Genomic DNA, 27,175 nt, shown 5'->3' with positions numbered 1-27,175 from the left:
GAGTGTGGCCCTCCGCCTCTGACACTCACTCGCTTCAGGCCGGGCCTGCAGCCTGGGGAAGCTCCCAGGTTTCTACCAGCTTTGTGGGGGTTTTGTTTCTTTTTCCCTATTTACACTTCAATGAAAAAGTTTATGATCAAAAAGCAACAAACAAAAATTGCCTTATGATCTGATCTCCCCTCAGCTGCGTTATATTCTGGCACATCTTCTCAGCTTCTGCGTCTGTGACCTCAGGTGCCCAGCCTTGGTCCTGCACAGGATGGTTGTGAAGGGGTGATGGGTAATGTGGGCAGACATGAGAGGGTGCCCTGTGGAAAGGCTGAGTATAGGCCACAGACAACCCCGACCTGGGGGGTCTTAGGGGAGGCAGAAGCTGTGTTTGATGAGCTCGGGGAAAAAGAAATTTGGCCAGAGGGAAGGGCGAAGTCCAAGAGCCAGAGCCTAGCAATCTCTTCGGTAATATACACATACACACACATTCAAACAGACACATGCTCTCAGACTCCCTGCATGCACACACACACACTTGCACACATTCACACATGCATACTGCCATCTTCAGGGACCTGTGTCTGAGGGACCCGAGGCGCCGAGCGGCTGGGCATGTGCACGCCCAGCTCCGCTACTTAAAGGTGGGGACGGACCCTGTGACTCTCAGTCGCCATAACTGTGACACTCTCTCCTTTGTGCTTCACTGGACGCAGCGCAGCCACCACCCCCAAGAACAGCTCCAGGCTGGGTCCACGCTGGACACAGGAGCAGACAGCCGGCAGACCAGGAAGGGGTGCTAAGGATGGGGGAAAGCTGGAAGGCCGGGCACAGCTAACGTCCTGAACTCCTGGTGCCCTTGATTTCTCTGTGGGCTTGAGAAAGGACCAGCCCACCTCAGGATGAACCCTCCTTCAGGGCCAAGAGCCCCGCTGGGCCCGGTGCAGGAATCCAGCTGCCTGGCCACCCCAGCCTCCTCCAGCAGGTGGGACAGCTCCCGGAGCAGCGCCTCCAGCCTGGGCCACCCTCCGTCCATCAGCCCCACGGTAAGCCTGGGGCGAGTGTGTGCATGCAAAGCCTCCCTCCCCTCCCCTGGTGCCCTTCCTAGGGACAACAGGGGCTTTGACAGGGAGATAGAAAGGCCTGAGCTCTGCTCTGGGATGGTGGGCATGTTACTGAACCTCTCCGAACCTGTCCTACACAAAAAGACCAATAGAGGAGAGTGTGGCAAGTTTTACTTCGCCATGGAGAGCATCTGAGGAACAGAAAGGCCAGCCTTATGGGACAAAGGGCTGGAATGGCCCATCCATTTCTTTCTGGAGGTGGTAGGATGCCCCCAGAGCCTTCCAAAGAGGAAGGCTTACTCTGGGCCTCAGGATTTGTCCCAGGCCAGAGTGAGGTGTTGGTGCCTTCTCCTGCCTCCATCATCCTAGCCAGGCCCAGGGCCATCCCCCAACATCCCACAGTTAGCTGGGGAGTGATAAGCCTTCCCTCAGGGCTGTGGGATGCTGGCCTAGGTTCTGGACAGGAAGGAAAGGCTCCAGTAGCTATAGGAGCCAGGGCAGGACAGAGATGAAGCCACTCCCATTCCTGGAAAGCAGCTGTGATGGGAGGTCTGTAAGGCCCTTTGTTCTGGCCTCGTAGGATGATGACCTCCCTTCAGTGACTTGGGAGGGCTGAATTTTCTTTTTATTTTTTAAAATTTATTTTTAACCACACAGCATGCAAGATCCTAGTTCCTTGACCAAGAATCGAACCTGTGCCCCCTGCAGTGGAAACACGAATTCCTTAACCACTGGACCACCAGAGAATTCCCCATAAATTCTCTGTTTTAAAAAACATTATTATTTTTTAATTCATTCATTAATTTGACTGCGCCTCCACACGTACAAGGGGACTGGAATACATTTGCTAACTGTCTCAGGTGTTTGAGATGGGGCCCCTACAGAAGGGAGGAACCCACCTAGGAGAGGGCTCTGCCTTCTCTAGGAAACATGGAGCCACTCCAGCCATGTCCCTGCTTGCCAAACGTGTGTCTGTCTGTCCTGTCAGCCTCCAACAGGTAATCTTAGCATACTTCTAGAAGACTTTTGCCTCTGGGCCATAGGAGCTTGCGCTCAACTTTAGGGAGACCCATGTTTCCATTCCAGCTCAGCTGCCTGCAAGCTGTGTGAGCAAATGGTTTTGCCACTCTAAGCCTTCTGCCCCACTGGGAACCCTAACTCTTCTTCTCAGGACTATTTGGAAGTGATGAGGTCATGGGATGCCCTTATTTCTCTGTCTCTCCACAGGCAGTCAGGGCTCAGGCTGCTGCCTGGGTCCCCTTCCCCACGGTTGATGTTCCAGACCACGCCCACTACACCCTGGGCACGGTGATCCTGCTGGTGGGACTTACGGGGATGCTGGGAAATCTGACGGTCATCTATACCTTCTGCAGGTGCCCAGTTGGCAGGGTGGGAGCCTGGGCACTGAGGGCAGTCAGCCAGGAAGAGATGGGGCAGAACACAGGACTGAAATTCTGGTGCCAACTCTGCCAGGGCACTGTTGAGCCTAGCCTTCAAAGCCAGGAAAGGAGCCCAAAAGTAGTCCAGAGCAACTTGAGTGGCATATCCGATTGGGCCCCAGGTGCACCCCCTACGCCCTGTGAAGGACACACACACATCTCTGCCTGTTCGCTCTGCCCTCTGTTCACCTCCACCATCACCTGCCCCGGTGGGCATTTTCCCTTGACTCAAAGAGCAGCCCTGGTATAGGGATCCTGAGCCTTCCAGTCCTTTAGCAGCCAGCCTTCCCACCACCCTTGGCTTCCTTCTCTACCTGCCCCACTCACCAGCTGAATGGCTGAAATGGGCATGTGGAGGCGTGAATAACCCTTAGCTGAAATGACTTTAAGCAGATTACTTATCTCCTTTGAGTCAACTTTTCTTATCTGCAAAATGGAGTTGTCACTTACTTCATGGAGTCAATGTGACGATTAAGTAAGTTTTTGTGTGTGTGGTGCCCAGCAAATGAGTGAATCCTGACTGTGCCACTTACTGAGTCTTGTGATCACAAGCTGCCTCACGGGTGGAAGCTTCAGTGTTCTTACTGCAAAGTGAAGGAGGGGGATAGACACACAGATGGATGATTGTAAGAGACAGGGTTCGTGGAAGTACCTGACCCGTGGACACCATCATCAGCTCCTCTCCCCTTTGCCAGCCCTGAGGGTGAGGACTGCAAAGATGCTGGGAGAGGAGGACGAGAGAGGCATGAGTTGCTGCCTTGCAGGGTCTCACTTCTCTGCCCATGATGCCAGGCTCCAGAACTGTTTGGCTGGTACTTGCTGGGCAGCGGGATGGTCTGTGACCCAGCAGCTCATGCTTCAGTGCAAGCACACATGTGTGCATGGGTATGCATGCATGTGCACATGTGTTTGAGGGAAGCTCCCCAGAAGAAGCTCCTCCTGACAGCATCTGACCCCTCCCAGGAGCAGAGGCCTCAGGACACCTGCCAACATGTTCATTATCAACCTCGCAGTCAGCGACTTCCTCATGTCCTTCACTCAGGCCCCCGTCTTCTTCGCCAGCAGCCTCTATAAGCAGTGGCTCTTTGGAGAAGCAGGTAGACACTTGGAATTCCCTTCTGCTGGGGGGAGGAGGAGGTTTGGGGCAGGGGATGTCCACAGTGGAGGGTGGCCCAGATGAGACGGTGATATGCTCTTCCTGGGCCATGGGTGGGTAGCACCCTGCTCAGACTCACGAGTTGGCAAGAGGCTTCCACGAGCCTCTGTCAGATGCAGGCAGGCAGGGTGAGAGGAACACAGGCCTGTTTTCCTTGAGAGGCCAGTGCTGGAGCTAAGTACACACCATCCACACACCCTCCTTGCCCTCGGGTATCTGATCGGCTCCCTGCCAAGCACTGAGGTCAGGGAGTTATGCCCACAGGCTGTGAATTCTATGCCTTCTGTGGGGCTCTCTTTGGCATCACCTCCATGATTACCCTGACGGCCATCGCCCTGGACCGCTACCTGGTGATCACACGCCCACTGGCCACCGTCGGGATGGTGTCCAAGAGGCGGGCCGCGCTTGTCCTGCTGGGCGTCTGGCTCTATGCCCTAGCTTGGAGCCTGCCGCCCTTCTTTGGCTGGAGTAAGTGAGCTCAGGGAACCAGGGGACGGGAAGATAATTTGGGAGGGGCATGTTCAAGGGACAGGTAGGTGGACTTGGGTCCCCAAGCTGGCAGGAGGGGCCAGGGGACTGCTGAAGCCTCAGGCAAATGGACATTCAGGGGACATGACTAGCAGCAGGGGGCTGTACTGAGGCTGTACCGTCAGCGATCAGAGGCTAACCTGGGCTCCCTTCCCCATACACAGAAGGGAAGACCACATGGTTCCTGACTGGCAGGAAGTGACAGGTACATCTGATGCTGAGTTTGCAATACATCAGACAGGCAAGGGTTGGGATATGAGGCCTCAGCAGGTAGAAGGGTTAGCAGCAGGCACCTACCCTTCTAAGGAGGGACCAGGAAGCTGGCTTAAGTCTGAGGGAGTAAGACCCTGGGGCTGTGGTGAGGTCTATCTTCCAAACTGGTAAGATTGGGCAGCAGTGGGCTTCATGAGCTATCTTCTAGTAGCACCAGCTTGGAAAACTCCCTTCTACGTGCCCAGTTTCTTTGCTCTGCTGCACAGGGCCGGGGCCGGGGCCAGGGCCAGTGTTTGAGAAGCTCAGCCTCCACATCCAAAGCTCCTGCTGGATCAGGAGCCTGGGTCAGCACTGCCCTGGAGGCTGAGCGCCCTGCCCCTGGTTCCCAGGTGCCTATGTGCCCGAAGGCCTGCTGACCTCTTGCTCCTGGGACTACGTGAGCTTCACGCCGTCCGTCCGCGCCTACACCATGCTGCTCTTCTGTTTCGTGTTCTTCCTCCCCTTGCTCATCATCATTTACTGCTACATCTTCATCTTCAAGGCCATCCGAGAGACGGGCCAGTAAGAGCTGGGCGCAAAGGAGGGGTTTGATGGGAGGAGGACTGTGCCCCTTCACCAGGGCTTCCTGTGGCTCAGTCTGTATCCAGCCGCCCAGGGCACTCCCAGACTCAGATGGGCAAAGACCAGCTCAGCACATGTGCTTATGGGGTGGGTTCCCTACAGACTGGTGCAAACTCGGTGCTTCGAAAAGTCTCAGGAGATAGTCTTCTGAAGAGAGGGCTTCAGACTTGGCCAAGGGGTCTGGGGGAAAGAGAAACCACCACAGGTAGAAGCACAGGCAGGCAGCTTAGCCTGGATATCATGGGGGACTTTCCGGGTGTCAGGGCTGCTGCATGGAAAGGATGGCCAGGTCCAAGAAGGCTCCCCGATAGTAGCCATGGCCCTGGCACTCACTGCAAGCTGAGTGGGGCCAGACCCAGACTCTGCATGCTTCCTAGAGCTCTCCAGACCTTCGGGACCTGCGAGGGTGGCAGTGAGTGTCCCCGGCAGCGGCAGCGGCTACAGAATGAGTGGAAAATGGCCAAGATCGAGCTGCTGGTCATCCTTCTCTTTGTGCTCTCCTGGGCCCCCTACTCCACTGTCGCCCTGATGGGCTTTGCTGGGTGAGCAGTGGCTAAGGGGCTGGGCTGGGCTGGAAGGGTGGGAGAAGGGTGAAGGGACCCTGGGGCAGCCTCTCTCCCCCCAGTCCAAGCCCAAGCCCAAGCCAGCCATCCTCACACCTTAGGTCCAGCCTCGTAGCCTTATTCTCCCTGCTGCTGTGAGACGCCCCACCCGAGCTGGGCCTGCCTTATTCCTGGAGGGGCTAGGAGACATGCTCGGGAGTTCTGGGCCACAGTGGGTTTGGCCTGAGGGCCTACAACGGCTGTCAGGTCCTTCCAGACCCCTGGGGAGCATGCAGCCCTCCCAGAGCTTCTGGTTTCTTGTGGCTAGTGTCTGGGGACTCTTGACACCTGCACAGCATGGACACTGGCCAGACTTCATGAGCACGTGAGACAGTAGAACTGTGAATCCTTTCAGGTGTTTGGTTATGAGACCTTTTCGGGTCCCCTGTCGGGCCCTCCTTTGCAATAACTCCCAAAGGGCCAGGGGAGCAGCGGGCATCAGGGTTTGATGGGGTGTGGGGAGGGCTGGTCAGACGGCCAGAGTCATTGAGGGTGAGGGGTGGGGTTATTGGCAGCAGCACAGTCTCCAAGGAACTGTGGGACCTGTGAGACCCCCCACTCTGGCACATCTTCTCAGCACCACTCCCTCAACCGCTCCCTGGGTTCCCATTCACCTCAGATCAGAATTCTCCTTGGCATCACAGTGCATCCCCTGGGAATGACTTAGTTATGCCGCTTTGGACCAGGCTGGGCTGTGCCCTGGCAAGGCTTGGTTGGCCTAAGAAGAAGAAGGTGCCTGAGCGGGCGGGTGGGTTGTGGAGTCTCCAGGGAGGGTCAGCTGGCAGGGGGACCTCAGCTTCTCTGTCCTAGGTACGCACATATCCTGACGCCCTACATGAACTCGGTGCCAGCTGTCATTGCCAAGGCCTCTGCCATCTACAACCCCATCATTTACGCCATCACCCACCCCAAGTACAGGTGGGACCCTCCACCAGGACCCAGGCCCAGATCCCCAGGCCCACCCTCATGGGCATGGAGGGCCTGGGCCTATAAATGGGGGTGGAGGCTAGCCATCATTCCTGTCCTTTGTATCTGCATCGGATGGGAACTCTAGCTACTGAGAACAGCTCGTGACCCTGGGTGGGATCTGGAGCTGGTGTGACCCCCTCTGCTACCTCAGCTTCCTAGAGGGCTCAGCATGGGGGGACATCAGAGCTCCCTGGGCAGTGTCCAGTACTAACTGGATTTTCAAAACTGAGGCCAAGAGGCAACCAGGATGGCTGATCAGCAGTGCTGCCTGCTGCCAAGAGAGGCCCCCAGACAGTGACAGCCTGGAGAGGTTGCAGCAGGGAGAGCTCTGTTCTGCTTCCGGGCCGTGGTAGCGGCCTGGGACTGGTTCTGACCCGGAGCACTCTCTGCTGATAGAAGCCCCGCAGGGCTGGCCTCTTCCACGAGGGGGCCTTCAGTGCTTCCTTTTGCCTGGTGGTGTCAGTAACTCAGCGGCCCTGCAGAGGCCAGCTGCAGGCCTTAGTCCATAAACTCAGAGGCAGCTCAGAAGTGTTCTTGGTCTCCATTTGCAGAATTGTGGCTTGGGCCAGCCACTTGAGAGCTAAAACCAAGCATCTGGCTGAACCTGCCGCCCTAAGGCTCTGCCTCCACGTCCATGGACCCAGTGTCTGTCTGTCCATCTTCATAACCCCAGTGTCTGAATGTCCCTGACTCCCCAGTGGCTCCTGGCCCACTTTCATTTGCCCAGTGTCAGTCTGTCCACCCACCCCATCTCCTCGAATCCATCTGTCCACCCCCCTAACCTGATGTGCTGTCCTTCCAGATTGGCCATCGCCCAGCACCTGCCCTGCCTGGGGGTGCTGCTGGGCGTGTCGGGCCAGCGCACTGGCCTGTACACCAGCTACCGCTCCACCCATCGCTCCACGCTGAGTAGCCAGGCCTCGGACCTCAGCTGGATCTCTGGACGGAGGCGCCAGGCATCCCTGGGCTCTGAGAGCGAGGTGGTAAGGAGGCTGGGCCCTCACTGGCTGGCATCTCACGATCTTTCCTCAATTAGTCCAGCCTCAGGTCTCCAGGCAGGCCTGCCTCTGAGACTCAGGAACCCTCAGGAACTTGGGTCACTGGCAGGAAGAGCCCCTCACCGCCTCCACATGGCCTTCCCTCATACAATCCTCCCTGCCAGGCAGGGGCACTAGATTCAGGGAGGCAACATGTTGGCCCCAGGTCACTCAGCAGCAGGGCTGGGACTGAACATGGGTCTTCCCACTCCAGGCCAACTCTTTTCCCTACCAGCACTATCCCAGGGCCTTAGAGTCTCAGATCGAAAAGATGAGCATTTCTTCCCTAGATGGGCTGCTAGAGAGACAGGTAGGTGCGAGCTCAAGCCCATCATCCTCATTGTTAAGGCCGCTCCTCCTGGAGGAGGGAGACTTGAGGAGCTCAGAGGATACAGCGGAAGGAGCACTGGCCCTGGAGCCAGGGTACCTGTGTTCAAGTCTCACTGTGTGAGCTTATGCAGGCTACTCACCCTCTCTGAGGCTCTGTGTCCTCTCCAAAAGGGAAAGCCATCATCTCTACATACTAGATGGGGTGCGCGTGAATGACCCACCACGTTGTGGTCAGCCGTAGGAGCTACCAGTCTGCCAGCACCTACTTGGGGCCTGGAACTGTGATGCCCCCTGAGGTCCCCAAGAGAGTTCCCTGTGCCGTGGGCTCCTGTCCCAGCTCCTCCATCATTGGGCCTGCCTCACCAAGAGCTTCCACTGACCTCCTCCCACTGCCCCCATCCCTGGGGGTCTCAGTTGAAGGGGCTGAGGGAGGAGCTGTCAGAATCCCTGAACTACTGTAGCGCACATCAAGGAGTGAAGCTTATCCATTAAGAGAGGCCTAGAACCTCATGAAGACGTGCTCATCCCATGTGTTAAGAAATCACAAAAGCATGTACACACACACACACACACACACACATCCCAGCACACACACTCACAATTTGCAAGGGTTTGGTGACCAGCAGCCCTGCAAACAGTGTCATGGTCTCCACCCCAGTGAACTATTGTAGGGAGAATGGAGAAAGGCCTGGCCAGGAAGGGGGCAGAAGCAATGCTGCAAATGCCCCCCTCACCTCACAGCGACTCTCCCCCTTCCCCAGGGCTGGATGGACACAGAAGCAACAGCTGCTTGGGGGGCTGGCCAGCAGGTGAGCGGATGGTCCCCCTGCAGTCAGCGCCTGGATGATGTGGAAGCCAAGGCCCTGGCCAGGCCCCAGGGACGGGACTCAGAGGCTCCCGGGAAGGTAACTGGGTCTGACACCTGCCAACCTGTACAAAGGTGGGACAGGAGCAAGTAGCCCAGGGAGTTGTCAGGAAAGGGGGCAGGCCCAGTGACCTCTGGGAATCACCCCCTCCCTGCACCTCCCAGCTTTCCCTTGCCCACCTGGGGGTCTTGGGGGAATCTCTGACTCCAAGGTGTTCTGAGCAAGCCTGACGTGACTGCGCCTGAGAGCGTGTGTGTGTGCGTGACCTTGTCTGTGCACATACACAGCAGGTGGTGGTGGCTATATTATGATGAATGTATATCGCATGTATGTGAATGTGTGACCATGTGCCCGGCACATGCTTCTGTCCTTCTGACACCACAGGGCATGGGTTTCAGTGCTGCCCTAATGTGTCTGCTCTAAGCTGAGAATGTGACCAAGTGTGAGTGGCATGTACCTCTCTGCGACTGGAAACGGGATGTACCTAGGGGGGCGGGGCTGCAAGCTGTGTATGTGCTTGCTATGAATGCCCTGAGATTAGGACGTTGCCCAGAATACTTGTGGCTATTAAAAGAAGGCCAGCTGTCAGCCCAAGTGCCTATGGAACGGAATGTCGATGGCGATTAGAGAAGGCCGGATTCTGGAACGCTGGAAATGCCGTGTGCACAGGCCCCGCGGCTGCTTTTCCCCCTCAGCTGACAGCTCCCACTCTGCCCCTCCACTCACACCCACACAACACCCCCAGTTCCTGGGCTCTAGGGCAGCAAGACTAAGACCAGAGGCGCTTTCCTGCCTTCCTTCCTCAAGGCTGCTCCCCTGCCTGTCCCAGAGAGGGGGAGCCCTGGGCAGCTCCCTACAAGTGGGGGGCTTCTGTCTCTTCCATCGTTGCCATGCCAGGGAACACCACTCCCCAGCGGCTCCAGCCCCAGAGAGGACTCTGTCCCCAGCCCTGAGGCCAGGCATTGTGCAAGACCCCAGAGGCTGGGGCAAAGGCCAGCAGCATCCCCCAGGCTGGCCGGGCAAAGGATGAAAGGCCCTGCACCTCTCCTGGAGGGAAAACTGGCCTGGGGTGGGGCATGGGGCAGAGGGGGACAGCGCATCAGCAGTCACCTAACACGCGTGATAAGCACTGCCATCGAGGTATCAGCACACAGGGTGCTGAAAGCAGAGGCAAGGCCCCAAGGGATCCTGGGAAAGGTGAAGGTAAACGGGGATTGCCAGGTGGGATGGGGCCGAGGAGCAGGGACCGGGCGGCCCGGGCTGAGCAAACAGCCGACACAAACGCAGTGGGGCACAGGGTGTCCTGAACAGACAGACACAGAATGTCTCTCTGTGACCCTAGGAGCTGCCAAGGGACTCTAGCAGTGGGAGGTGAGGATAGAGAAGGGGCAGGAGGTGGTAGGAGCCATGGGGAGGCCCAACCAGGTGCTGGCATGAGGGGTCTCCAGTCAGGACCTTGGAGGACAGGAAGCCCTTGGAGGACTTATTGGGGCACTGAGGTGGGCTTGGTCAGCTTGGCAGAGTAGATTGGGCCTCTCCTCAGTAGCTGCAGAAGGATAGGTTGCGTGGAATGATCCAGCAGAGAGAAGATGGGAGGAAGTCAGTAGATAGGCAAGTCAGTAGATAGGCAAGTCAGTAGATAGGCAAGAAATGAGGTATTTAAGACGACAGGGAGAGAGGAGACACCCAAGCCTGGGAAAGTGGAGAATTGGTTGGTGGAGGTGAGGAGAGCTCAGTCTGGACCCCAGGAGTCCAGACCCTAGGACAGGCCAGCCTGGGGGACCGCCTGGAGGCAACCTCGGCCATTACCAGCTCCATTTTCCAGCCACATGGCCTGGAGAAGGCCCAACCGCCAGCCGGGACAAAACCTGCCCCTCCCCACCCCCACGCTACCTCCCTTTATCATGAGGTGCCCCTAAACACAGAGGGTCCCTGAGCCACTACTTCCAGTGGGACACTCTTTGGGCTAAACTGATGTCTGCTGCTTGCTTTCAGGCCAAGGGGCTGCTCCCCAACCTGGACGCCAGGATGTAGGGTGACCATCATTCCTGCCTTCCATCTGGGACACGTCCAGCTCCTTCACGTCTCCCTCACGCACACAGACCCAGCATTACCCGTGGGCTTGCAGGCTTTGGGAGCGGTCCTGTCACCCATGCCGGTCTAGATTCATGGCCCCGAACCACGAAACTCCTGCTCTGCAATGTGGGCTGCACCCACTTCTCAATCCAACAGCCTGCACCTGAGGCTCAGACGGAAGAGCGGGCGCCCAGGCCCTCCCACTGCCTGGAGTCGTCCGCCTCTCCTCGGATGCTGCGTGCTGTGATTGTCCGGGCGATGACAACAGCGATGGCTCTGTCAGACACCCCGGCTGTTTATGAGCTGCCTCTGCACCTGGGCTGGGCATTTCACTGGCACAAAAAGGACAGCACTGTGTCTCCCGCGGCCGGCACTCAAAGCCGCACACAGACCTTCACTCTCTGGAAACTTACTCCCCTCTGGCTCTCCCCGCAGAGCGCTGTTTCCACCACGGCCCACCCTCTTGTGCACACGCTCATTCTCCAGCACACGCTCCTGTGTGGATGTATTTGCATGCACACCAAGCACACACGCACACACACCGCGCCTACAGTGTGTTTTCAATCAGTAGTCCAAGTTCATCCCAGGGCTGTGTGCGCCTGGAGGGCTGCAGAAAAATAAAAAGCAGAGAAGGTCTGACAAGCAGTCTCTACCTACTGGTGCCGCCATGGGAGGGAGAGGCCCAGGGGCCTGGCCTCTGAAGCCCGCAGCAGCCTCTCTCTTCCTACTCTCCTTCTGTCCTCCACCTTGTGATTTTCAAGCCTAAAACCCCATCCCAAACTGCAAGGAGGAGCGTGGAGGAGGGGAAAGACCAGGCTTGCCCCCATCCCTACTCCCCAGTGAGCTGCTGTTATTGGAAAGCAGCTCACGCCCAGCTTGTGAGTACCAGCTGCTCTCTGGCTGGCTTCAGACCTCCCAGGGGAGGCAGATGGAGGGAGGCTGGCCTTCCCCTTTAAGAGCATCCTTTTCCTTACGCCTCCCTTTCCCCAGAGGCGGCATGGCGGGTGCCTGAGTCCAGAGAAAGAGCCTGCAACTCCAGGTACAGCTTAGCTCGGGGCTCCCTCTCCCTGTGTGGGTTCGGCTCCTTCCTTTCCCCACACTGGTCATGGCCTGCTGCTGGATCCTCTCTAGCCTGACCGGACAGATGCACCTCCCCCCACTCGGGAAAGGAGATGAAGCTGGAATGAGGGATGGATTGGATGGGACCTGGGGGAGGGGCAGGGGATGGGAGTGCTGGCCATGAGCTGCTGGACTCCTGGGCCAGGCCTGGGCAGGGAGGACAGCTGGGCATCATGACACGGAGCAGAAGAGGTGGTTAAGTGGGGGAGAGAGCACAGGTCCCTCACTGGCTTCTTCCACTTGATATTTCTGTGACCTTGGGCAAGTTACCAAATGCCCCTGTGCAGTGGGGACTCCTTCTTGCCATTCATGTCGTATGTGCTAGGCCCAGAGTGTGAGGCTGGGTGCGGGCATCTGGGAAATTACCTGCACCCAGCCCTCCTCTGAGTCCTCAGGGCCCAGCTCAGGCTAGGGCTCTCCAGGAGGGCAGAGAACAGCCAGCCCAGTTGCCTTCCCTGAGCTTTGGTTTCCAGAGCAGGGAACTAGTGGGGGCCTTGATCTACCTCCAGACTATGTCGAGCCTGAGGTCTCTTCTGAGGAAGGGCTTCTAGAGGTATCTTGGCTCGAAGACCACACTGGCAGGAGTCCCGAGGGGCCTAGGGCCCCACCTAGAGCACACTGTCTCTGGGTTACGGGCTGGCCACATCACACACATTTTCCCCTTGCTGCCCCTCTGGCCCCTTGTCCCAGCAGCTGAGCAAATGGCCTCTCCTCCCCTCCTCCCTGGCCCCTGCCATTCCGGCTCAAAGGGCACAGGGGCCTGGCGTGCGACACTGGCAGCTGGAGCTTTCCATGCTGCTGTCAAGTTTTCCAGGGCACAAATGAGACAGGAGAGCCAAGAATAACTGTTGGGCCCCCAGAGGGCCTGGAGGGTGTGGGGCCTGTCCCAGACCTGCGTCCAGACCCCGTGCGAAGGGTACCTTTCAAAAGGCAGGGCCTCCCCAGTTCCAGGCTTGAGCATCAAGAGGTACTGCCAGTACTGGGCAGAACCTGTTATCTGGCACAAATCCCCATAGGAATGAGCTCAGGCTCCAGTATGGCCTGGGTCTACCTGTGTGACCTTGGGGAAGTTAGTTAACCTCTCTCTGAGCCTTGGTTCCTGCGCCTCGCAGGATCTGAGGGGACAATGGTGTGGAGGGCCCAGAGCTGAGCTTGGCTGTGCCCAGAGCTGCTGCTATGACTACTACTGTTTTGATGGGGTTGGACAGTTCTGGGCCCTGAAGTTGTCAGTTCTCTTGGGGATAAGAGGATAAGCGGACAACTTCAGGGTCTTCTCCAGGGATCACAGGGCTACAAACACCCAAGTCACAAAGCCCTGGGCCAAGGGAACTTAGCCATGGTCTTCTGGGCAAGAGAGTGGGTACAGCAGGCAGAGAGTGTGGCTGGGCAGACCGGGCTCTCCAGAGGGCAGAGGGAGCAAGGAGAGGAGAGCAGGGAGGCAGAGCATTATCACTAACCCGCCCAGGCCCCTCTCCTGCCCCCTGGGGGGTACTGGGAGCTGGACAACCCTCCCCAGGGGCTATATTAGCTGCGTGAGTCACGGTGGACCCGCTGGGAGGCTGAGGGCGGGCGGGCACAGTATAGGGTTACAGTCCATTTATGGGCGCAGCGGAGGGCAGATATCAGTGTCGATGGCATTCGTTCCCAGCTATTCTTAGGAGCCTCTCAGGAGCTCCACACAGCCCGGCTGGGCAGCAAGGCACAGAGCAGGCAAGGCCGGGGGTCGGGGGCTGGGGCTGAGGTCTGGACTGGGGAGGCAGGGGGCACGAGGGTCCTCTCACTCCACTCTCCTCCCTTTGTCCGCAGAGGCCGCCGGCGTCAGCACCAGCATGTCTTACAGCGTGACCCTGACGGGGCCTGGGCCCTGGGGCTTCCGCCTGCAGGGCGGCAAGGACTTCAACATGCCGCTCACCATCTCCCGGGTGAGTGTGCATGGCCCGCAGCCTACCGCCCGTGGGGGCGGGGCATGCTAGAAGGAGGGTGTGTGCGTCTATCCGTCCATCTGTCTGTCCTCCCAGAGGCTCTTGGAAAGCAGAGCAGACTTTCCCGGTCTGGGGGCTGGGACTGGACCTAATCTGATCCTGCCTGCCCCAGGCCTCTGGTGTCTGCCACAGCTGTTAGCCACCTGGGTTTGCTAGCCTATTAAGAGAATGAAACATGGCAAGTGGCTGATGTTTTCAGTAGAGCAGGAAATGCTAAGTTTGCAAGCAGGCAGGTAAACAGAAAGTACAGGGCCTTCCGAAGCCCTTCTCCAGGTGTGCTGGGGTACACCCAAGCCTGGAGCATCTGCCTGGAAGTAGGCCGCTGCTTTGGGGAGAGAGCGTTCCTAGCGTGGACAGGACAGGACAGTTGACAGACTGCTGACCTTGGCTGTCCTGCAGTCAGAACTGGGCTGGGCTGATAACTGGGCTCCCACACCCACTCCATCCCAGACCCGAGATAACAGCCCTCTTCCCCTGCCTCCCTGGGCCTGCTGGGGTAACTCCCACTGGTTGGCTTCATGGAGCTGGGCCTTCCTCACCTGCTGAAGCACCTGGCCATTCACTTACAGCTGCTCTGCCTGCTTGTCTCACGTCTGGGTCCCCATGCTCATCTGGGGAAACGGACTGTGTGTCCTGCAGTGCCTGTGACCAGGGGACAGCACTGCCTGATGGGGAAGTCGGAGATCTTTGGAGATTGTCTGAGAAATCTTATTGCCCAGCTGGAGACACTGAAGTCCAGAGAAGCAAGAAGCTAGATCTGCTTGAGACAAAGCTGTCTGTAAGACAGAACTTTGTTTTAACCATTGCTGTGTCCCTAGTACCCAGACCAGTACCTAGGTGCTCAGACAATACTTGTCAAGTAAAAGGAAGTCCAACAGAGCCGGGCTGAAGCAGAGCTACGCTCACAGTGAACTGTGAAATGTGCCGGGCAAAGATAACCCCTGCCTGGTGGGGTATGGCCAAGGCCGAGCCCCAGCAGTGCTGGTGTGGGCACAAGGGGGCAGGCTGAGGCCCCAGCCTGTCACTGGAGGGTGATGGATGGGCAGGGGTGTCTGGGTCACTGCCCACTTGGAGACAGGGAGACTTCTCCAGGGCAGAGGAAACTTGCCTTGGGCCTGGGGGTGGGGTGGGGAGGTTAGCAGGGAGGCACTGAAGCGGGTAGCCAGGAGAGGCCTGAAAGGTGCTTGGCAGAGGGGCAGGGAGCCAATGTCCCCACGGCAGGCACAATCCTGGCTGTGGAACCTAATGTGGACACTTGGAGGGGCCCTGCCATGGAAAATCCCCACTCAGGGGTGCTATGGGAGACTCACAAGAGCAAAAGAGGCCATACTTCTCTGGGTGCTGGCCTGGCTCTAGTGCGAGGAAAAGGCACTGTCTCCATCCTTCTGCTGGAGGTCTGGCTTATTCTCACCTGAGTCTCCAGGCCCCCTGCCCAGGAGATGCCACGGCCCCATATACTAAAGAACACCCAGAGACGCACACACTCTGCCTGACGATATGGTGACATGTGGGCATTTGAGCCCCGGTGGACACGCCCCCTTCTCCCCCAGAAGCCTGCACAGCTCCCCACCCCCTGATTGCAAGTCTCCTCCCTGTCCAAGGCAGGACCATCCCCTCTCATGGGTCTGCCAGCTTCCCACGCCTGACAGCCCAGCTCTCTCTCAGTGCTACCACGCCCAGGGCCTCCTAGCGCTGGTCCCGACCCCATCCGTGCGAGCGGATATTAGCCCTCCCAGCTCAGTGGCACCCAGGATAGCAGTGACTTCACCCGGGGTCTATGCACCACCTGGCCCCAGCCAGCCCAGGGCTTATATTGCAGCACAGAGGCCTTAAGCTAGACAGCAGGAAGAATGTCCTCACTGTAGGCAGGGGATGTACTAGGTACATCCTAGTACATTGGGATGTACTAGGGCCAGTGATTAGGGGGTACTTTTAAAAATAGAACCCGCAGCTCAGGCAGGCCATCGGGGGGTGGGCCTCTCACCTCCCTTCAGGGGCATGCCCCAAATCATGAAACATGCAGGGCTGGGTGTTGGGGCCTCCCCAGGGCTTGGAGCCTTTTGATAAACCCTCTGGTGAGCCGCTGATACCCTGGGCTTGGGCGTCCCGGTCTCAGTGCAGGCCTTGGAATACAAAGCCCTACCTTCCCAACAGGGCCGTTTTCTCGCTGGGGCACTTAAGGTCCTTCTGCAGCAGAAACTTCTTCCCTAAGGGAACAAGGCCAGAGCTCTCTGGAAGAATCCTCTTCCCATAGAGGGGCAACAGATGTCCTGGCCTGAGTCTTTGCCAAAAACAAGGCATCAGTGGTGGATGGCGGTGCGGGGTATAGGCAAAGGCCGGGCCAGCTCATTCTCAGCAGGGGCACCCGCACCATAACCCTGAGGCCTGTGGGCCCCCGGACAGGGCTAGGATGGGCATCTCACTTCAGAGCCAGACTAACAGGTTCAAACTTGCTCACCCGCTCCTGTATCCTTGGTAACTCCTAACTCCCATGGCTGCAACCTCATCCTCTGGCTAAGGACTAGCAATAAAGCCCTGAGTGGGGCCGTCTCTGTCTGCAGCATCTCCTCCTGTAAGAAGGCTGGCCACCTGCAGCCTGAGTAGTAACTCCCGTATGTACCCCATTTTGCCCACCAGCCCCACAGAATTAACCTTGGAGCAATAACAGCCCCTCAAGTCCTCCGTTCAGTGAAAGTCTCAGCCTGAGGACCCACAGAGAAATGGGTTCAGGAGAGAGGCTCAGAGGGTGGAGGGGAAATGCCTTTATTTATCCCTGGACAGGTGCGGCTGGGCCTGCAACATGAGCTGCCCTCTCACCCCCACCCTCCCCCAAGCCCAGCCAGTGCTCCAGGAAGTGGGGGAGGGGTGGGAGCAGAGAGGGAGACATTCCGAGGACCCAGCCCCAGTACCTGAGCGGCTAGGCCACGGCTAGGGCCGCGCTCTGGGACTTGCCTCTTGGTGCGTGTTGCGGTCCTTGACTGTGTGGCAGAGACGTTAAAATTTTGTTTGGCTCCGCTCCTCACAGCTGGGTCACCTTAGAAAGTGAGTTCACCTGCTCAGCCTCAGGTTTCTCATCTGTGAAATGGGGATAATGCATCAGGGAACGCACGCATGTGCCAGTGCTTTCTAATATACACTTAGGAAAATACACCTGTTTTTCCTCAGGGCTGCTTGTGAGGGAAGCTGAGCCTGGGCCCAGGGGGGTCCTGTCTCTCTGCTCCAAAGCCGCCACTCCTTACAGCCTCGCCCACCCACCCAGCAGGCTCACCTGGGGCGCCAGCCCAGTGGCCGCTGCCCCTTGCTGAGCTCCAGTATTTGCCAGAGTCTCTTGGCTATGGTGGGGTGAACAGAGGGTCCCCGGGGACGGGAAGGAGGACAGGCTGAGGCTATTCTGGGGCAGCCACGCTGACGATCCCTGGAATTTTAAGGTCGTGGTGCTGTTTCTTGGGCAGCACCTAGTGGTGCTGACAGCCGTTCTGTTTATAGCTGCGCTGAAGGTCAGGCGAGCCTCGGGAGGGCTGCTGCGGGGCTGGCAGGGTCTTCCCAAAGGAACGAACAGGACTGGGGACAGTAAACGGACAGAGGCCCACTGCAAGGAAATGCATGCTTAGAGGTTGCCAGGCCAGACCCTCTCCCAGCATGCTTCCTCTCCCTGGGGCTCAGAGCTGTTCCTGACCCCAGGAGGGCCCCGAAGAAAGTGGGTATGAGGCTGGCTAGGTACTGGGGAGCGGGCCTTCTGAGGTCCTGGGCTAGGACACAGGACAAGGGCAACTTCACTGGCAGCCCCCAGGGCTCCTTGGGCTGAAGGTGTGGGAGAGGAGCGAGTGTGAAGAGTACAGCTTCCTCGGTGAGGTCCGCTAGGTTTGCTGGGGCAGCCCTCCTGCCTGGGAGACGTCTCCCCAGTTCCCTGAACCTTCATCTCATCTAGGGGCTAGCCATGATTGCCAAGGGCCCCACCCAGGGCCCTCCTGTTCCCAAATACAGCGTCTCTGTGCCTTTGAAGCCCGGATCCACCTCTTCCCAGGAACCATCCTAAGTGGCATGAAGCGGTCTTCATCATGTCCCAGGACTCTTGGGGACTCACTGTGTAACATTCTTGACATAGAGCTGTGGGATAAGAGGAGAGACTCAGAAGGCCAGTAAAGTGTGTGGCCAGCTAGAAAAGGGCCCAGTGACCCCTGGCTTTGGCACAGGGAGGTCACTGGTATGCGTGGAGTGGCGGGGGCCAAAGTCAGATGGCTGATGTGAGGGGGATGGGAGATTGCAGAGGCCTGCTGGTCACTCTTTGGAGAAGCCTGGCAGTGAAGAAACGGAGGGACACATGGCAGGGACTGACTGAGGCAGCTAAGGCATGAACAGGGAGACGCTGTTTTTTTAAGTCTTCAGTTTTTTAGAGCAGCTCTAAGTTCATAGCAACATTGAGAGGAAGATACGGGGATTTTCCCTATCCCATGCCTGGCACCCCCCACATACATGTACAGCCTCTCTCATTACCAACATCCCCCACCAGAGTGTACATATATTATAACCAATGAGGCTACACTGACATGTCATTTTTACAGAGAACAAATAGTTTACATTAGAGTTCACGCTTGGTGTGTACATCTTATGGTTTTCGACCGATGTATTCTGACATGTATCCAGCATTATAGTATCACAGAGAGTATGTTCACTTCTCTAAAAATCCTCTGTGTAAGGAGAGGCTTTTTGAGCATAGATGAGACTCTGGTGCTCTTTTTTTTATCAGCCAGGGTGGAGTTGGAGACCAGGACCAAGAGAAGACAGAAGTGAGAGAGTGAGGGAGGGAGCAAGGCCCCAGGGGAAGCCAGATGAAGAGGGAGCAGAGCACGGCATGACAGTAATTTAATCACACAATGTAAAATGCACTTAGGGCTCCATGGAAATCCCCTGGGGCGTCAGCCTTAGTGGCGGTGTCAGGAGGGGATGCTGGAAGTTGCACAGTCCACAGCATCCCCTGCCTGCCCTGGCCCCCCGTTCCTTGCCACATCTACACTGGTAGGTCTAGATGGAAAAGAAGGCATGGCCTATCTGGCTTTTAACACTGGGAGTGATGGCCAGGAACCTCTGTGGAGCCAGGGGCTCCCTCTGATACCAGGAAGCTGGGGAAATAGGAGCCAGGCGCAGGGGTAGGTCAGAGCCTCAGCCGGCATCTTGCTTGCCCGGGGCCCTGGAGAGGACTTCTCTCTCCTCCAGCTGATGCTCAGGCCGGCCCTCACACACCACCTTCTGCCAGCTCCTGATCTTGTTTCCTGTGGAGTCGGAGGCTGCAGCCTCCCAGCCTCCCAACTCCTGCACACTCCAGGGCAAGGGGCTGGGGGCGGCACTCGCATCTCCTCCTTTAGGAGCTTCCCTGAAACTTTCTCAGCTCTGCGCTGTCCTTGTATAATATCCCATTTAAGGATGAAATCCTCACCAGAATTCCGGGAGAACAGGATCGTTGCTGTCTTTACACAAAGGGCACGGAGATGGGCGCTGCAACCTCAGGTCTGGCTCAGACCAAAGTCCATGCTCTTTGCTCTGCTGCTTCTCTCAGGCACCTGAAGGTCACGGGCACCACAGTTGCTCCCTGGCACCAGCTGTCCCTGTGCCCACTCTGGGATGCCCTAAACTATGGCCCAGCAAGGAGGAAACACTCCTGTGGGCTAGGTGGCAATCTTGGCCTCTAAACACCTAAAGCCTATCCTAGAAGCTTCTGAGAGAGAACCCTAGTCCTGGAGCTCTGCCTGTGGCTAGGCTCCCCACTGAGAGCTGGCTGGTGACTGGAGAAGTTGAAAAGTAAAATGAGGGTGAAATAACCATTACAAAGAGCTTTTCAAATTCTCCAAAGGGGCTATAAAAACTTTAAAGAAAAAATATGTATCCTTCAAGGATTTAGCAGCTTTGGGTCTTTTCTGGGACAAGGACAGTAGAGGGAAGGGGCTAGGGAGTCAGACAAGAGATACACGGGTACCTCGCGCCTGGACTGTACTCTCCACACGCCTTAGGTTCTGTGTGATGGTTCAAGGGTGGCCCTGACCTTCTGCTGGGCAGGACGCTTCCCTGGGCAGAGCTGAGGGACAACCTCCTCAGGGTCCCTGTCTCCATACTGCCTTCTTCTCTAAGGAGACCTGGGCAGAACTAGCAGAACACCTTCCTAAAAGAGGATTATAGCATCCTCCACCCACCAGCCCGAGGGGGTCTTGAACCCTGCTCAGGGCAGCCAAAGGTCAGGCCAACTGAGCCCTGATGAGCAGACACAGGTGCAGAGAGAGAGGCGCCAGGGGCAGGCTGGAGCCAGCTAGGCGGCTCTCCTCAGGGAGTTTGGCTCTTGACCAGGTCCGGGGAGGCTGGGCTCTTCCCTGGGAATCACTTAAGTCCATTACCCGAGGATGAGGGGGAGCCAGGCCGTGCCAGGCAAGGGGGAGGTGGGAGCCCTTTGGGAAGATATTGTGTTAGCACCCCAGGCTTGAGGGAGAAAGATGTCCTCAAGGCATCTTGGAAGGGAGGGCATTCCAGATGGCTGTGGTTTGTTCCAGCTGATCTGGCACCAGCATCTCTTGGATGTCATTCTGGTGTCCTTGTTCACACTTAACCATGATCTCCTGGACACAGATCTGGTCCTGCCTGGCAGGCATCACTTCTGTAGGCATGAGGCCCTCTCCTCTGGGGAATGTGCCTACCCTGCCTGGGAGCTCCCTGTTGCAGGATGATGGCCCCTTCTCTGTAGATTCCTAGAAGCATCTGGGGGAACCTTGGGTTGGGAAGCCCCAGCACAGGGGTGTCCTGCTGTGGGGGAGCTCTGTGGGCAGTCTACTAAGACAGCAGAGGCATTGCAGTTTACCCTGAATAGGAGCATGCTGGCATCTGCTACTGTCTCTGAAGTGCTTCAAATATGACATGGATTGATGGATGGTGAGAGGGATGGACACATGACCAGCAGGTTGAGTGAAATGCTACAGTAGAACCGCAGCGGCGGGCATTTGAGTTTTCACCGTAGAATTAGTTCCACCTTTCAGTGTTCAAAGTGAAGAAAGTGAAGTTGCTCAGTCGTGTCCGACTCTGAGACACCAGTAGCCTACCAGGCTCCTCCATCCATCAGATTTTCCAGGCAAGAGTACTGGAGTGGGTTGCCATTTCCTTCTTCAGGGGATCTTCCTGACCCAGGGATCGAACCCAGGTCTCCCACATTGCAGGCAGATGCTTTACCGTCTGAGCCACCAGGGAAGCCCCTCTGTGTTCAAAGGTGTCTATAATACAATGCCAGGAAGAGCAGAGGTCTGAACGTGAAGCTAGAAGGTATAGGGGAAGGTAACTTTCTTGCAGGACAGGCCTGGCTGGGCAACTCAGCTTGCCTTTAGGAGTCCCCTCTCAGTCTAGAAAGTGTTTTGCTTTTCTTTGTTATCTTTTTTTTACCCTTTGTTCAACCATTTAAATCAAAGGAAACAACGAACTCCTGTCACTAGTGCAGGCTCTGCATGGCCATTGATTTGGGACTAAAGGCAACATGTATTTTGAGATGGTCCACGTGGTTCAAGACACCCCTGTGGGAGCCTGGAGAGCAGGTGGGGCTTGGCAAACTGGACAGCGTGGCTTCCTGACAGTTAAGACATTTGCTTTTGTATTGTCCTTGCCTCATCTCAGCAGATTCTGGGAGTGGTGGGGAGGTTGCTCTGGGCACAAGGTGGCCAGTGTTTAAGAAGTTACCACAGCTCTTGTGTCTGAAATGGCAAGACAATGACAATTAGCAAGAACTCGCCTAGAATTGCTATAATCCCTGTGTTAGCACACATGGTTCCTGGCCTACCCTAGAGCCCATCTAGGAATGGGCTGAGGGCTGGTGACTGCAGGGCCCCTCACAGGGGCTTAGCAGGAGGTTTCCATCCATGTCTGAAGTCCAGAATCTGGCCAGGGTTCCATGAGGCCTGGTATCCAGGGACAGTCCCCAGGTCCTCTTAGGGCTCCTTCTAGGCTGGTCCCCAAGCCCTGGCCAGATAATGGCTTCTGCCAATGTTAGAAGCCAGCCTTGTCCTTGGAGTATAGCCAGAAAGGTGACTGGAATGTGCCCAGAGAAGCCAGGAGGCCTGGCTGGTGGGCATGTCGGGGAAGAAGAGCCAAGGGACACCCTCCAGGCACAGCTCATTGTGGGGGGGTGACTCCCAGGGTCTCCTCTTTCCTATGATGTCACTGGAGGCAAGGCCTGCCTGGCATCCCATGTGATGTCACAGGGGGCTTCCTGAAGATGTCATGGGGGTCAGGTGACAAAGTCATGCTATGTGATGTCAGCAGGGGGTGGAGTCAGCATCTCCATGACATCCCATGAGACACTTTTAGAAGTGAAGCTTCATGACACTGTCTATAATGTCACTAGGGGCTGGCCACAAAGCTATTTTAGGTGACGTCACCAGGCCCTCCAGAATTTCACATTTCATGTGATGTTACTGTAGAGGAGGCCACCGTGACATTCAGGGTGGTATTACTGGGGGGCTGGATGTGCAGAACTTGGCATGGTGTGTGATATCACTGGGAGTAGCGTCTCAGCCATCTCAGCATCACAAGTAATGTCCCTGGGAGTGCAACCTTCCTGACACTACATGTGATGCTCATGGGATGGTGTACCCATGGCATTCTGCATGATCACACTGGGGTGGGGCCCCCGGACTCTAATATTCTGTGATGTCACTAGAGTGCAAGATTTGGGAACTGGCCTCCACATTTGTGCCTCTGGGAATATGAAGCCAACCACAGAGCACTGAGTTCCTTGTCCCAGCTGATCTTGCTCCCCCAGGCAGGTTGACATTCTGCCAGCCCTCTCTGTACACCTGTCATGGTGCAGCACTAGGCTCTTGCACTAGGGTGCTATTGTGAGGCTGCATTTGGCCTGCTGGCCTGGCAGCATCTGAGTTCTTCTGGAGCCAGGAAGTATGCCCTGGGTCTTCAGGGTGCAGTTGCTATCGTAGGCTAATTGGTGTAACAAACAACCCCCAGGTCTCTTGCAAAAGTTTATTTCTCATTCATGCAACATCCAGTTCAGTGCTCCTTAGTCATCTTTCCTCCAAGCAGTGACTCCAGGATCCAGGTCCTTTTCAGTTAGTGGCTCGACTGATCTCCTCTGGGTCCTTTATATCTAGTCAGCGGACAAGCAGGGAGAATTGAGAATGGCAAGATGATTGCTAGGGGCAGGCCCTGAAGTGATGTGCATTGCTTTAAACTACATTCCGCTAGCCAGAGCTAGTCTCGTGACCACACTCGGATACAAAGCACCAAGAAATATGTCAGGTTTGCAGCAAGAAGAGGAAGCAGGCTTGGTGGCTACATTGAATGAAAGACAAAATGGCCAGCCTCTACCGGATGATTCCCTGGTGATTCTTCTTTGAGGACTGTCCCATCCTCAGGTCACCCTTCTTTGCTTACCCTCCATTTGCTATCCTCTCAGATCACACCAGGCAGCAAGGCCGCCCAGTCCCAGCTCAGCCAGGGTGACCTTGTGGTGGCCATTGACGGCGTCAACACAGATACCATGACCCACCTGGAGGCCCAGAACAAGATCAAGTCTGCCAGCTACAACCTGAGTCTCACACTGCAGAAGTAGGTGGGCGCTTTCCAGAGGCGGGGGCGGAGGCTGGGTGTGGGCACCGGCATCCCGGGGAGAGGAGCTGTCCAGCACGGGCCAAACCCTGTGCTACCAGACTGCGCTGCGAAGTGAGGACAGCCCCTGGGCCAGAGTGAGGACAGGCCCAAGGCATCAAGCACACGTCTGTGCCTCACTTTACAGAGGAGCTCAGAGAGGATAGGGCACGGCGCTGCCAGAGTGCGGGCAGCTGGGTCTGGAGGCCAGGGTCTTCCCTGCTTTCTCTGTGCACAGGCAGCCTCCCTGGGACCTAGCAGAGACCCATGGCTGCTAAGTACCCAAGAGACGTGACTTCTCCCTGCTGGTCAGGCCCAGGGGACGCCGCGTCTCCCTGGGTTTCAGATGTTCTCCCCTCGCCAACCCTGCCCAGGTGGGTGTCTGGGCCCCGAGAACAACTGTCTTCACCTGCTCCTATTTCTGGCTTTTCCAGGTCGAAGCGTCCCATTCCCATCTCCACGGCAGCGCCCCCGATCCAGTCCCCTCTGCCAGTGATCCCGCACCAGAAGGTAGGTGCTGACTGTGGGTGGCAGGCTCCACTTTCAGCCATGGTTCCTAGAGTGCAGCCCTGGTCTGCCTACCTGAACTTCTGCTGGCCCCACTCAGGCAGGGTGGTAGAATCAGCGATGCCAGGGGCAGAGCTGGGGCAGGCTCCCAGAGAGATGTGTTCGAGCTCCGACGAAATGCTCATTTCGTGATAATGTAGGGGTCTCCACCTGGGTGCTTAGCCAACACCTGGGCCTCACGGTTGGGCTGATGGGAAATCTACTTAGTCCACAGTGTTTTCAGGGAAGGGACATGTGTCCAGAAGGCTCTGACCCTCACGATCCTGAGGGCACTAGCAGGAGGCTGACTCTGGCATGAAAGCCGAGGCCCCAGTTTGAGTCAGTCACTGCGGGAAAAGCTCTCAGCCCTGGGGGGTCTACTGGCCCTCAGGGTTTCTCCTCTGTCACAGGCACTCTCCCTCCAGTTTTCCTTTCTCCTCCCAATTGCCTGCCCCTTGGCTTCCTTCGTAGCTCAGGTGGCAAAGAATCTGCCTGCAATGCAGGAGACCCCAGTTTGATTCCTGGATCAGGAAGATCCCCAGAAGGGATAGGTTACCCATTCCAGTATTCTTGGGCTTTCCTTATGGCTCAGCGGGTAAAGAATCCGCCTGCCATGCGGGAGATCTGGGTCTGATCCCTGGGTTGGAAAGATCCCCCAGAGAAAGGAAGGGTTACCCACTCTAGTATTCTGGCCTGGAGAAGTCTATGGACTGTAAAGTCCATGGAGTCGCAAAGAGTCAGAGACAACTGAACCATTTTCACTGTGAGCTCCTTTTGTGCTGCACCCAGGGGTGCCTGGCAGGCTACGGTCCTCAGGGTTGCAGAGAGCTGGACATGACCGAGGACTAAGCATGCACTGCACGCAAGGGCTTCCCAGGCGGTGCTAGAGCTGAAGAGCCTGCCTGCCTTGTCTCCTGCAGGAGACAAGAGATGTGGGTGTGATCCCTGGGTTGGGAAGATCCCCTGGAGAAGGAGTTGGCAACCCACTCCAGTATTCTTGCCTGGACAATTCCACGGACAGAGGAGCCTGGTGGGATACATTCCATGGGGTCACAGAGTCGGACACGACTGAAGCTACTTGGCACTCATGCACGTACTGCACTCAGAAGTGCTGGTGAGGCCCAGAGGCAGGCACAGCAGCAGGCACACCTCACCCGCTCGCCCCAGGCCCCTCCCTGGCTCCCTCCAAGCAGCTCAGTCCTGAGGGGCTGAGAACACAGGAGGCCAGCCCACCAAGCCTACAGGACCACACGCTCCCACCACTCTCCACCCATCGCCCTGAATGACCTCAAACTGACCCTGTCAGTCCACAAGGGCAGAGTGGCTGATGGGCAGGGTGGGGAGAAGAGGCAAGAAGAGGATAACGGGGGTCTGGGCTGGACGACAGATTGAGGAAGTGGGCAGAGTGCTTCTCAGGAGAAGCTGCAGAGGCAGACCTAGGGAAGCAGATGTCAGCCCCGCTCCTCCCGCAGCTTCCCCTCTGCACGTCCGCCCTGCCTATTCACCAGCCCAGGAGGCTCGTCCCACTGGCCACGTGCAGCGTGGGGTCACAGAGCAGGAGGCAGGGCTGTGCTCACCAGTGTCCTCCTACAGGGGAAGGGGAACAGATGTAGGATAGAGGGGTCTCCCCCCAGTTCCCTGAGGCCACACCCCCCTTACTTAAAGTCCCACAGGCAGGCTGGCTTGGCCTAGCTTTCTGTGTGGGGCTTTGCATTTAGTCTAGTTTGATGATAGCATCAGGGCCAGGAGCCATATGCCTCACCCTGCTTTTTTTTTTAGAAAACTCTTCTTCTCCAGGTGTTCAGGCCGTCTCCCCACCCCGAACTCGGCGCAGGGGGCTGCAGGTTGCAGGGCGGTGGGCTGCGGGGCGCTGGCACTAACCCCTCTGTTTCAGGTCCACGTGGAAGCGCTGGGGCGGGTGTGGCCTCTAACTGCTCTTTTCTCTCTCCCCTGCATGGCGCTGCCCTGCCAGGACCCTGCTCTGGACACGAACAGCAGCCTGGCAGCAGCCAGCCCCCACCCCGAGGCGAGGGCCGGCCCGGGCACCCCAGGCACCCCGGAGCTCGGGCAGATCTTTAGCTCCTCCTTCTCTCAGACCTCCGTCTTCTCCTCACACACGGAGGCCTCTGACCCCGGCCCTCCCCGGGGCGGCCCCGGGGCCAAGATCAGCCTGGAGGGGGCCCTGGACTCGCTCAGCCCGAAAGCCCCGCTGGGCTCGAGCCAGCCAAGGCAGTATAACAACCCCATTGGCCTGTACTCAGCAGAGACCCTGAGGGAGATGGCTCAGATGTATCAGATGAGCCGCCGAGGGAAGGCCTCAGGTGCTGGACTCCTAGGAGGGTAGGTAACGGGCGCACAGCTCTCCGCTGGTGGTCAGGGGCCACCTGGGTCCTCAGTGCTCGTAGAGGCCTGATCAGGGTAGAGTGGGGACTGGTCTCATTGCGGCCAGCTCCAAGCCCATGAGGCAGCACAGGCTAAAAGCCCTGAACGCAGTCAGCCTATTGACACTTGTCCTCATTACTTTACACAAGCCAGCGTGGTGTGTCAGATTTTGCAGAGAGGTAAACTGAGGCTCAGAGAAGGTTAGGGTCCAGCTGCCCAACTACTAAGTGGCCGAGATGGGCCTGAATGCAAGAGCCTCAGACTCCCCAAACTTTGACATCAGGCCACCCACCACAGCAGGACAAAGCCTGTCCTAATACCTCCAAGTACTCTGCTGCCAGGGAATGCACTGATCCCACCCTTCTGGGAGCCCTGAGGATTAGAAGGGCATGTTCTCTAGGTCTGGTAGTGGTCTGGGAAGGCTGCCTGGAGGAGGGAGTACCTGAGCTGGGTACAGAGAGATTGGGCAGTGGGGTGAGGGGAGTGGTTGGCAGGAACAACTCTGACTAGGGTGGGGAAGCAAGGGAGCAGGACTCTGAGGAGAAAGGAGCCATGCAGGAGAACAGCATGCCACCCCCTGGCCCCTGAGGTCTAACTGATGGGACTCTTGGAGCACAGGAATTAAAAAAACCT

At 57.2% G+C, this 27,175-nt stretch overlaps 2 protein-coding genes across 9 annotated transcripts in view; both read left to right on the top strand.

The window, feature by feature from the left end:
* Window positions 1–784: 784 nt before the first annotated feature.
* On the top strand, window positions 785–11,525 carry OPN4 (opsin 4). Its single transcript, XM_086381169.1, has 11 exons — window positions 785–1,034; window positions 2,280–2,447; window positions 3,342–3,352; window positions 3,455–3,588; window positions 3,912–4,115; window positions 4,778–4,949; window positions 5,387–5,551; window positions 6,422–6,529; window positions 7,383–7,563; window positions 8,709–8,852; window positions 10,809–11,525. Exons 1-11 carry the CDS (start codon window positions 891–893, stop codon window positions 10,845–10,847), a joined length of 1,470 nt encoding a protein of 489 aa, XP_086237295.1. The 5' UTR covers window positions 785–890; the 3' UTR covers window positions 10,848–11,525.
* Window positions 11,526–13,686: 2,161 nt separating this feature from the next.
* LDB3 (LIM domain binding 3) overlaps window positions 13,687–27,175 on the top strand; it is a 59,379-nt gene continuing 45,890 nt past the window's right edge. For 4 of the 8 annotated variants that reach the window (XR_015156569.1, XM_086381163.1, XM_086381161.1 and 1 more), the window contains exons 1-5: window positions 13,687–13,718; window positions 13,815–13,930; window positions 23,424–23,575; window positions 24,049–24,124; window positions 26,133–26,500. Coding sequence is in view for 7 of the 8 variants with exons in the window: in XM_086381163.1 (XP_086237289.1) it covers window positions 13,838–13,930; window positions 23,424–23,575; window positions 24,049–24,124; window positions 26,133–26,500 (689 nt within the window). In the remaining variant the exon portion in view is untranslated. The remainder of the gene's footprint in view (window positions 13,719–13,814; window positions 13,931–23,423; window positions 23,576–24,048; window positions 24,125–26,132; window positions 26,501–27,175) is intronic. The other 4 variants (XM_086381165.1, XM_086381164.1, XM_086381162.1 and 1 more) reach the window with 1 other exon arrangement.

This window comes from Bos grunniens, chromosome 28 (assembly GCF_055505025.1).
Source record: "Bos grunniens cultivar Pamir isolate PY7600 chromosome 28, Bosgru_T2T1.0, whole genome shotgun sequence".
NCBI lineage: Eukaryota > Metazoa > Chordata > Mammalia > Artiodactyla > Bovidae > Bos > Bos grunniens.
This window is presented reverse-complemented; position numbering and strand designations above follow the sequence as displayed.

Bases quoted from the DNA above. Each gene is read 5' to 3' on its own strand.
- OPN4 (XM_086381169.1), top strand. From the start codon at position 891: ATGAACCCTCCTTCAGGGCCAAGAGCCCCGCTGGGCCCGGTGCAGGAA. The intron at 4,950-5,386 runs GTAAGAGCTGGG...CATGCTTCCTAG, and splicing joins GCCATCCGAGAGACGGGCCA to AGCTCTCCAGACCTTCGGGA. The intron at 7,564-8,708 runs GTAAGGAGGCTG...CCCCTTCCCCAG, and splicing joins TGGGCTCTGAGAGCGAGGTG to GGCTGGATGGACACAGAAGC.